Consider the following 11550-nt stretch of genomic DNA (forward strand, 5'->3'; position numbering starts at 1 on the left):
TGTGTGTGTGTGTGTGTGTGTGTGTGTGTGTGTGTGTGTGTGTGTGTGTGTGTGTGTGTGTGTGTGTGTGTGTGTGTGTGTGTGTGTGAGAGAGAGAGAGACAGAGAGAACAGGTGCAGAGCCCCCCAGCGATCCTATAAACCCTGCCTCTTCCTGTCTCAGTCAGCTGACCAAAACACAACTCTGTCTCCTCCTCTCTCTTCATCTCTCTCTTTTCTCTTTTCCTCACTTTCTCTTTCTCTCAAATCTATAAAAATATGTTTGTTGCAGTCCTGCCTCCCCCCTCGTTTCTTTCTCTCTCTCTCTCTCTCTCTCTCTCTCTCTCTCTCTGCTCTCTCTCTCTCACTCTCTCTCTCTCTCTCTCTCTCTCTCTCCTCCGCTCCCCTCTCTGGTCCAGACACCCGACAGGACGCAGCAGTACTGAGCAGGCTGACTAGCAGGGCTGTCCACCATCCCAAAGGAGAGCACAGAGAAAGAGAGAGATAGAGAGAGAGAGCAGCAGAGGACTCTCATCCTTTCCAACCAGACACACCCTCTACCAGGACTCAGCAGACGGCACAGACACTATCTCTGTCTCTTTTCTCTCTGTCTTTCTCTGCATCTCTGCATCTCTGTGTCTCTGTGTCTTTTCTCTCTCTCTCTCTCTCCCCCCCCTCTCTCTCTCTCTCTCTCTCTCTCTCTCTCTCTCTCTCTCTCTCTCTCTGCATCTCTGTCTCTGTCTCGGCTTCTCCAACGTTTTCGGTATCTTTTCTCTCATACTGTCTCTGTCTCTCTGTCTGTACCTGTCCTTACCTTCTCCCATTCTACTGTACTTCTTTCTACACCCTCCACTTATTTTACTTTGGTCTATCTATCTATCAACCCATCCATCTATCTATTTATTCTTTATTCTCTATCTGGTGGTGGCTGGTCTGTTTGGAATCTGATATGATATATCTTCGTCATGAACCCCACAGTGAAGATCCACCTACAGAATGGGATCCACTTTAACACCTACATGTACCAGGTAGGGATCCACTTTAACACCTACATGTACCAGGTCGGGATCCACTGTAACATATACATGTACCAGGTAGGGATCCACTGTAACATCTACATGTACCAGGTAGGGATCCACTTTAACATCTACATGTACCAGGTAGGGATCCATTTTAACATCTACATGTACCAGGTAGGATCCACTGTAACATCTACATGTACCAGGTAGGGATCCCCTGTAACATCTACATGTACCAGGTAGGGATCCACTGTAACATCTACATGTACCAGGTAGGGATCCACTTTAACATCTACATGTACCAGGTAGGGATCCACTGTAACATCTACATGTACCAGGTAGGGATCCACTTTAACAGCTCCAAGCTCTTCTTATCTTCTTCCCCCACTGTCCTTTGAAGAGAAATGAACATATTTCTCATGTAGCTATTTGTCTGTCAGTAGCTCCCAAACTTACAACAACAAAAGCTTAGTCTGTTTGGTGGGAATTACTGTGACAAACTCTGTGTCTGTGTGCATGTGTTTGTGTGTGTGTTTGAGCTTGAGGCTTAATGCAGCAGAAAAGATAAAGGCCCTTGCATGCTATACTGAAGAACACGATATGTGTGTGTGTGTGTGTGTTTTTAGACAGACTGAGTGATACACAACACAAATCCTTTATCCTTCTCCCTTCAACCCCCCCCCCCCCCCCATAACCACACACACACACAAATACATACACACACATTCTCTGTGGGAGGCAGTGCTGATGGAGAAGAGCAGATTTTGTTTTCCTTCTTATAGAGGACATGGACACCTGCTGTTCTAGGCTCTGGCTCTGAGGGAAGAGGAGAGAGAGAGGTTTGGTCACTTCAGGGGATGTGACACCTGTCTGCTGGGAGAAAGAGAGGGATGCCCACGGAGAGTTCTGATCATGTCAGCTGTCCTCTGGCACTCGCACACACATACATACACATGCACAGTCACTTTTACACAGACTATTGGTGTATCCATCAAAATTAAACAGAACAAATAACCAGACCATGAAATTAGACTGAGGATGAAGCTTCTGATGCTACCAGTCTTTCTACTGGACAGCACATCTCTCGAACCCACTGATGACTCTCACCTTCCTCCTCCCCCAACACCCTCCGCTTCCAATCACCTCCTCACACCTCATCTCCCCTTCCCTGACCCACCCCAGGGGGACCGCTCCCTGGTGCACCAGACCTGGCTCTCTGCCTGGGGCTTTATCCTCACTGTGCTTTACTGAAATGGCTTTTAGTCTGATTTGAGAATGAGTCACAATGTTTATGCAGAATCATAACTTTACTGGGTCTGTCTGGATTGTAATTAAAATTATAATCAATTGTAGCGCTGTACGTGCCAAATGGATACAGGCCTGCACTTTCAGCCCAGGGTGTGTACTCTGAGTCGTCCTCTGGTGGTGTGTGTGTGTGTGTGGGTGACTGACATAGGAATGAGAGTGATGGGGTTCACCTGCTCAGCTGGTTCTCTGTGAGATCTGTTGAGTCACAGTTACAGGATACTGAGAAGTGTGTGTGGGTATAAGTGTGGTTGACATGAAGACAGAAAGTTTTTATGCTGCTCGAACACCTCTACTCCTTAAATGTGTGTTGCCGTGATGATGACAGATGTGGGCGTGCAGGCACCATGGTGACAGATTACTCACATCAAAGGCCAACACCAAGACAGGGTGTTGATTTTGAGCATGTCACAAATCCTGTGTGTGTTCGTGTGGGCTGTGACCTCTCAGGATGACAGATACCATTAAAGATCACAAACATCATCACAACTACACCTCCAACTCTCTCTTTAGCTCTCCCTCTCTCGCGCTTTCTCCTACTCTCTGCTATAGTTAGAGTTACATTGCTCAGAGACGTGACTCTCCCTCAAGACATAGCCAGCCTCGCCCGCCCATCCTTCTCTTCTTCCTCTCATCCACTCTCCCTCCTTCTTTCATCCCTAAGGTGTTAGAGAGGCCATCTGACCACTGCAGTTATAATACGCAGTTGTGTGACTGCAGATTTTCCAGGACTGACTTCAATTTAAGAAGTGTGTATGTGTGTGTGCGTGCATGCATGTGTGTATGTGTGGTCTTGTTTAACTACCCTTGTCTTAACCAAATGTCCTCACAAGTATAGTGTCCTCACAAGTATAGTGAAACTGACCTTGTGGGGCCTTTTAGAGTAGGTTATGGTTAGGGGTTAGAGATAAGACAATTTTGAATGGAAGTAAATGGTCGGACCACACTAGGATTGAAAAAACAACATTTTCCCTAACCCCTAATGTAAAGTCTTACCCTAACCTTACCCTAAAACCTGACCTGAACCCTAAACCTCACACCACGCTTCTAACACTAACCCTAGAGCTATCCCTAACTCCTAACCCCAATCCTTAATGTCATTCAAGCACAAAACCATAACCCCCCTAGAAAAAGCACTGGAGTTCGGAAATATTTGAAAATGCCAAATAAAAGTTGATTTACTATTCTTGAGGGATTTCTGGTGTCCAGAAGAAGAGCTAAATAAATAAATACACACACACACACACACACACTTTTACTGCAGTACTAGTTTCTTTCTGAGAAGCTGGGCTAAGAAGCCAGGGACTTTGACAGACATGTTTTTATGGATCTCTCTGGATGCGAGAGAGTTTCTAGTTTGTGTTTGGAAAAAGATAATTAGTTTGTGTTGGTTTGTGTGGTGCATGGGTGTGAATGCGAGTGTGTACCCAATATCCGTCTCATTGTGTGATTTCTTTCACTTTTTGATCAGACTATTCATTCTCTGCCCCCACCAAACCCCTCTCTCTCTCTCTCTCCCTCTCTCTCACACACACACACACACACACGTCCAGCATATTGCTTTCATCCCTTAATCCCAAACTGCTTAAGGAAGCCGGGGAGAGAAATCCCTTTACAATGTCTGAGCTCAGCACTGCTTGGCAGCCACTCCCAGTCTTCTGTTGAAGTTTGAGGCCGGAAGACTGCCTTCTCCACACAGCCACTGTGCTCTCCTGCTCTCTAGGAAATGGTCACTGACAAGAGTGTTTTCTGTTGTCAGACAGAAAGAGATTTCGTCCAGCTAGGTAGAGTTGGCAGTGAGGAGCGGTACAGACTAAAACAGGACCATCTCTACAGGGAATGTGAGAATATGTGGCACTACAGGCATAGAGTAGAGAGAGAGAGAGAGAGAGAGAGAGAGAGAGAGAGGGAGAGAGAGAGAGAGAGAGAGAGAGAGAGAGAGAGAGAGAGAGAGAGAGAGAGAGAGAGTGATGAAGAGGACAACAAGAGAGATAGACTCTTCTCCAGTGTGATGAGAAACAATCATCTCTGCTCAGTTCCTGATTCGTGTTTCCAATTCCCTTTAGTTTATTCTCAGGCGTTTATGAAACCATGTTTCCTCCAAATTGCTTTTTTGTTGGCTGACATGATGCAGGGTCAGAGACACGCAGAGGCCGGTCTGGTGAAAGGATGAGGGAATGAGGGGGGCTGTACACTGGGAGTGTGTGTGTGTGTGGGGGGGGGGGGGCTATCAGGCAGAAGGGAGGGGGGGGGCATCAGGAACGTTGGATTGTTGAAGCATTTGCTGTGATTGGAAGAGACAGTAAGATAGAACATCTGTTCCTGGATTTGAACTGCGCTCCTGTCTACTGCTTTGCCCCTGTGGAACAAACAAACAGCTAAGTGAACATGCTGACCCATTTTCCCCCCCTTTTCCCCCCCTTTTCCCCCCCTTTTCCCCCTCTCCCTCTTCCTCTCTCTGCCTCTTCTTTAGTCTCTCTCCCCCCTGCAGCTCAACCGGGGGGAGGAGGGTCATCTGAAATACAAACTCAGTATTTGTGTGTGTGTGTGTGTGTGTGTGAGAGAGTGTTTGGTATCGCAAACGAAATGATGACTCAGATGAGCTCCTCTCAAAACCATATCTGCCAAAACAGTGAATAGTCATCATTACAAACTCTAGAGCAACACCATTCATTTTGACAAGTACGTCTGTGTGCGCAGTTCTCCGTGTGGTATTTGTGTCTATATTTGTGAGTGTGTTTTGGTGTGTCTGTGTGTGTGTGTGTGCGTCCGTGTGAGAGAAGCCGTTCCCTGCAGACTGGGAGAAGCAGCTGTGTAGTTGGCTTGAGTGCTGAGGGCTTTCTGAGACCTAGCTCATAACGCTACGCAAGACTGCAGTCTGATAACTACAGGGCCTGCCCAGCCACGGCTGTGTGTGTGTGGTGTACTGTGTGTGTGTGTGGTGTACTGTGTGTGTGTGTGGTGTACTGTGTGTGTGTGTGGTGTACTGTGTGTGTGTGGTATACTGTGTGTGTGTGTGTGATGTTGGATGCTGTCTGTATATTAAAAACCGCAGGGTATTAAAATTGGACTGGAGCCAGGGACACGGGGAGCAGCCCACAGAACACACACACACACACACACACACACACACACACAACCCCCTCCTCCTCCAGCCAGATCCACTATGATCACACACACACCAAAGATAAAACATCCGGAAGTCAGATGTGTGGAGATCCAGGGTGTTCCCATGTGCACCACCACTCTGCAGTTTGTGATGTCTGTACTGTCCTGGTTCAGCTCAGGATGGCTCAGGTGGTCTGGCTGGGTCCTCTGGCATGAGCTCTGCTGACCAGGCGACACGAGAGGAGCACAGCCACCTGTCAATAAGGTTTAGGATGGATACAGCAACTCCTGTTTTAACCATTCTCCAACACTGGCAGCAGTGGGAGGGTAGACCGTGTGTGATACACAGTCCAGGGTGAAAACCTTCCAGATGTTTCCGCCAGCCTTGTGTCCCAGCATCAGGAACATGTCCAGCACTGTCCACTGTACTCAACAATACCATAGTGAACCTCTGTCACGTGCTCAGACATGATACTGGGTATGTTTGTGTTGCAGGAGTTTGCCACTCTGACCAAGGAGCTGAATGTGTGCCGGGAGCAGCTGCTGGAGAAGGAAGAGGAGATCTCCGAACTCAAAGCCGAAAGGAACAACACCAGGGTGTGTATGTGTGTGTGTGCTGTGTTTGGTGGGAATGCGTGTATTGGATAGGTTTGGTGTAAATGCACCTGTGTATATTATTGTTTTCTGTAAGTCTTCTGGCCAAATGTCATAGTATTTTGCCTGTATATGGTTGTCCTAAATGTGTGTGTGTGTGTGTGTGTGTAGCTGCTGCTGGAGCACCTGGAGTGTCTGGTGGCTCGTCACGAGCGCAGTCTGAGGATGACGGTGGTGAAGAGGCAGCCTCCGCCCCCGTCTGGCGTCTCCAGTGAGGTGGAGGTGCTCAAGGCCCTCAAGTCCCTGTTTGAGCACCACAAAGCCCTGGACGAGAAGGTAGGCTCGCTCTGCTCACACAGACGCAGGACCTGGCTGCACATACAATATAGTTCCATTTTGAAAATACATCTGTGTGTGTGTGTGTGTGTGTGTGTGTGTGTGTGTGTGTGTGTGTGTGTGTGTGTGTGTGTGTGTGTGTGTGTGTGTGAACCCCTGTGTGTGTGTTTTGGTCATTCAGGTGCGTGAGAGGCTTCGTGTTGCTCTGGAGAGAGTAACCACACTGGAGGGACAGCTATCAACCACGACTCAGGAGGTGAGACCAATGATGTGTGTGTGTTTGTGTGCACTCATGTGTGTGTGTGTGCACTTCTGTGTTTGTGTGCGTGCTTAACATCTGTCCTGTCCCCACCTGCCATCTGTTGATGTCTGCAGTGTGATTTGTGCTCAGATACTCACACGCGACCAGAGAACTGTCTGTTCTGCTCATAAACGTACTCACACACTCTGCTCGCGCGCACACACACAATTTCGAAGGCAATCGGTCTCTCGACTGCTTTTCCTTCTGTTCTCATCTGTTCAACAAGAATCTATTAAGAAGACAAATTATGCAGAATATTGAGCAGGCTGTGAAAAGGAGAGACCAGAGCACCAAGCACTAGAGCAGTATAGTTCTGATAATAATAAGACCCATATCAGAGTATCTCCTCTATTTAAAACACTGTGTGTGTGTGTGTGTGTGTGTGTGTGTGTGTGTGTGTGTGTGTGTGTGTGTGTGTGTGTGTGTGTGTGTGTGTGTGTGTGCGTGCACGTGTTTGCAGTTAAACATAGTGAAACAGAGAAAGGACGAAGAATCTGTGGACAGAACAGACACATCCAAACCTACCTGGAAGGTTTGGAACCTCTACAGTATCTGTATTCTCTTACATGATCTGGAACACACACACACACTCACAGACGCAGAAACACACACAGCAGGTGAATGAGGCTAAATGGGTTTTAAAGCTCCTTGGTCTATCTGGTGATTATAATGCAGCCCCCAGCTCTACTGGAGAGCTCTGTCTTATTAGAATGAGCGCATATTATATAACTGTGTCGGTCAATGGGGAATAATTCAGCTTTATGTGATTAAACTGGGAGGGCTATTTGTGCTTGGTCAGATGTAGCCCCTCCCTCATGTTCCTGCAGTCAGGCTGCAGTGCTTCAGCTAGTTCAGATGTTACAGCGAGTGTAGCTTCTGACGCTAGCTTGGGTGGTTGGGGTCAGCCCTATTTTCCCACAGACCTATGTTCCCACAGACCTATGTTCCCAGCTTTATTTAGGGTTAGGGTTAGGTTCAAGAGAGTTTGGAAGCTAGCTAGCTCCTTCAAATCGCCAGCTACGGAATGGTGAACCCTTCATTTTTTAAAAGCTCTTAGAAATGTGGGAACATAGGGCTGTGGGAACATAGGCACGCTCCCGGGTAGTTCACGAGTGTAGCTTCTGACGCTAGCTTGGGTGTTTCACGAGTGTAGCTTCTGACGCTAGCTTGGGTGGTTCACGAGTGTAGCTTCTGACGCTAGCTTGGGTGGTTCACGAGTGTAGCTTCTGACGCTAGCTTGGGTGGTTCACGAGTGTAGCTTCTGACGCTAGCTTGGGTGGTTCACGAGTGTAGCTTCTGACGCTAGCTTGGGTGGTTCACGAGTGTAGCTTCTGACGCTAGCTTGGGTGGTTCACGAGTGTAGCTAGCCACCGTGGTGGTTTCTCAGTCAAGCCCACTCAAGTGTCTGCAGCTCTAATTCTCTCAGAAGTCAGAACCCCAGGGCCCCTGTCAATAACCTCACACACATAATCCCACACATACAACCCCCCCCCCCCCACACACACACACACACACACACATTCACACACAACCCAGCCTGACCTGACATAAACAACCCCCACACACTACATAACAGCCCATCATAAAGAAGCGGGTCAGGGAAGACAAAGACACAGTCAGAGATCTATGGAGGGAAGGATAGAAAGAGAACATGGAGGGAGGATGAGTGAGAGGAAGGGGGGGGGGGTCCTGCCAGCCTAGCCTAGCTGCCCACTGTGAAGCCTGTGTGAACCAGCCTAGCCTAGCTGCCCACTGTGAAGCCTGTGTGAACCAGCCTAGCCTAGCTGCCCACTGTGAAGCCTGTGTGAACCAGCCTAGCCTAGCTGCCCACTGTGAAGCCTATGTGAACCAGCCTAGCCTAGCTGCCCACTGTGAAGCCTGTGTGAACCAGCCTAGCCTAGCTGCCCACTGTGAAGCCTGTGTGAACCAGCCTAGCCTAGCTGCCCACTGTGAAGCCTGTGTGAACCAGCCTAGCCTAGCTGCCCACTGTGAAGCCTGTGTGAACCAGCCTAGCCTAGCTGCCCACTGTGAAGCCTGTGTGAACCAGCCTAGCCTAGCTGCCCACTGTGAAGCCTGTGTGAACCAGCCTCCCTGAAGTTTCACCTAATTAACACCCCAGAATTCACTTATCTCAGAGTCAGGGCAGACAGAGGCATCAACACAACAACATGACCCCCCCGCCTCCCCCCCCCCCCCCCCCCCCCCCCCCCCACCATACTCTTTCACACGCAAGCTTTCTAGGTCAAGAAACTTTTCTCAAGTTGGATACGTCCTTCATCTTCAGAACCTACATCTCTTCCTCTCTGTCTCTGTCTGCGTCAAATCATTCTGTCTGCCTCTTTGTGCAACATCTAATGTATATGATTATGCCTCTGCGTGTGTGTGTGTGTGTGTGTGTGTGAACAACAGAGACTGCCAAACGGCTCCATAGACGCCCACGATGACGGGAGCCGGAGCGCTGAGCTCCAGGAGCTGCTTGATCGGACCAATCAGGAGCTGGCTCAGACACGCGAGCGCTCCGGAGCGCTCAACACTCGTGTGGCCGAGCTGGAGGCAGAGCTAGCTAACACTCGCCGAGACCTGAGTCGCAGTGAGGAGCTGTCAATCAAACAGCAGAGGGAACAGAGAGAGGTGAGCGTACACGAGGAGAGACCAAGGGAGAGAGAGAGAGAGAGAGAGAGAGAGAGAGAGAGAGAGAGAGAGAGAGAGAGAGAAAGGGAGAGAGAGAGAGAGAAAGGCAGAGAGAGAAGTTCATGAATTTCACTTTGTGTGGATTGCAAATGTGCATGCAAGGGATACAGTTGACACACATAGCCATTAAAATACATGCATACGGAAAAACAGATTCAGTGAGGTAAAAGGAGAGAAAGCCATGCAGCCCTTTGCGTGTCGCCCCCTGCTGCCCAGGGGGTGTTGTCCTCTTACTATATGCCTGTTGTAGGCACTTGCACAGAGAGAGGATATGGAGGAGAGGATCACAACCTTAGAGAAACGCTACCTGGCTGCTCAGAGAGAAACCACACACATCCACGACCTCAACGACAAACTGGAGAATGAGCTGGCCACCAAGGACTCCCTGCACCGGCAGGTAACACACACACACACACACCCTCCCACCCACACACACACACACACACACACACAGGTAAGAGCCTCAAGGGGAGTTGGATGGGGCCATTACTGGTTGAGAGAGGGGTGAGAACAGGGACACACGGAGTGCGTTGGGGCGGAGATGCACACGTACACACACAAACACACACACACATACACACACACACACGCGTAAGAGGGTTCATCCACAGTTCAGGGTGAAGTTGAGTTCATCTCCACAGGACAGTGTGACTGGGTAGGACAGGCCTCATCTGAGACCTTCACAGGGGCGGGGCTGCCTCTCTGCACATGATGAGGCCTCCTGCTGTGAATCTAATGTTGCTGAACCTACAGGCCTGTATGGCCCACGGCAAACATGACACACACACACACACACACACACGGATAAGGAAGCTATGTAATACACACTTCTTGAAAGTGAGTCACATCCAGCTGCAAGTACAAAACAGTGCAGCAGTGTCCATTATAGAAACTGTACATGACAATGTGTTTCCTGTGTGTGTTTTTTTTCATGACTCATGCTTTATACATGCTTTATACATGACTGTGACATCACTTTAGATGGAGAGTAGAGCCAGTGACATGTGGTCCCCGTCCATGCTAGAGCACCAGACTCACACCTGCACATTCAGTATCTTTCAACCAGCTACAGTAGGACTAAGCTAGACCATCTGATTGGGATCTCTCTTGACTGATTTTCTGCCTGGGAATGGTATGTGTGTGTGGGTACGTGTGTGTGTGATGTGTGTGGGTGTGTACGTGTGACGTGTGTGTGGGTGTGTGTGCGTGTGTGTGATGTGTGTGTGTGTGTGTGTGTCAGAGCGAGGAGAAGCTGCGTCAGCTGCAGGAGCTGTTGGAGCTGGCAGAGCAGAGGCTGGCTCAGACCATGAGGAAGGCCGAGACACTGCCCGAGGTGGAGGCGGAGCTGGCACAGCGGGTGGCAGCGCTCACCAAGGTAACACACACATACACACCAGCACTCAAGTGTTTCCATTGTTTCATTTGTTTTCTATATCAAGCAAAGGATCCAAACGAAAGTCTGTACATAGGCAAACATACTCGTAAACTTGTTTCAAAGTATCCACACAGTGACCTGACACAGTTGACTTGTGTGTGACTTGTGTAGACAGTAATATAGAAGCATGTGGAATGGGATGGACAGATGCTGACATGAGAGTGTCTCCCCCTGTAGGCTGAGGAGCGCCATGGTAACGTGGAGGAGAGGCTCAGACAACTGGAGTCCCAACTAGAGGAGAAGAACCAAGAACTGGGCAGGGTGTGTTTTGTGTGTGTTTCTGTGTGTGCGTGTGTGTGTGTGTTTGTAAGTGTGCATGTCTGTGTATGCGTGCATTTGTATGTATGTCTAATGTGCGTGTGTGTGTGTGTGTGTGTGTGTGTGTGTGTGTGTGTGCATATAGTACGTTGATCCTTCCTGCAGGTTCCTTCTGATGTCTCATGGTGTGGCCTGACGCTTCATATTAGTGGAACTCTGCACACACACACATACACACACACACTGAATATCTCTCTCTCAGCAACATACACACACACACTCATCCTACATATCCAGAGCTTTGCAGCGTAAATATAGACCAAATCCACAAAGTTCCTGCTGCCGTCTCTTCCCCCTCCCCCTCTCAGCTCTGAGTGGCTGATATATTTAGAATTTGAATAATTCACGCATGGCCAATTTCCCGCTCTGTGTGTGATCTCATGATTATATTTAGTTGGAGTTTTCTAAGGAAACAATGTGTGTGTCTCTCTCTCTCAATCTGAGTACACATGTTTTTGTTGATAT

The 11550-nt window shown here is 48.8% G+C and overlaps 1 protein-coding gene across 1 annotated transcript in view; it reads left to right on the forward strand.

Annotated features, from left to right (window-relative positions):
* ppfia4 (PTPRF interacting protein alpha 4) overlaps positions 1-11550 on the forward strand; it is a 37130-nt gene that overhangs the window by 17564 nt on the left and 8016 nt on the right. Inside the window, 9 exon segments of the mRNA XM_067230854.1 lie at positions 5906-6007; positions 6176-6340; positions 6522-6614; positions 6907-6928; positions 8262-8279; positions 9049-9272; positions 9583-9729; positions 10573-10707; positions 10945-11028. Coding sequence (XP_067086955.1) covers positions 5906-6007; positions 6176-6340; positions 6522-6614; positions 6907-6928; positions 8262-8279; positions 9049-9272; positions 9583-9729; positions 10573-10707; positions 10945-11028 — 990 coding nt within the window.

The sequence above is a fragment of the Osmerus mordax genome, chromosome 1, assembly GCF_038355195.1.
Source record: "Osmerus mordax isolate fOsmMor3 chromosome 1, fOsmMor3.pri, whole genome shotgun sequence".
Classification (NCBI taxonomy): Eukaryota; Metazoa; Chordata; class Actinopteri; order Osmeriformes; family Osmeridae; genus Osmerus; species Osmerus mordax.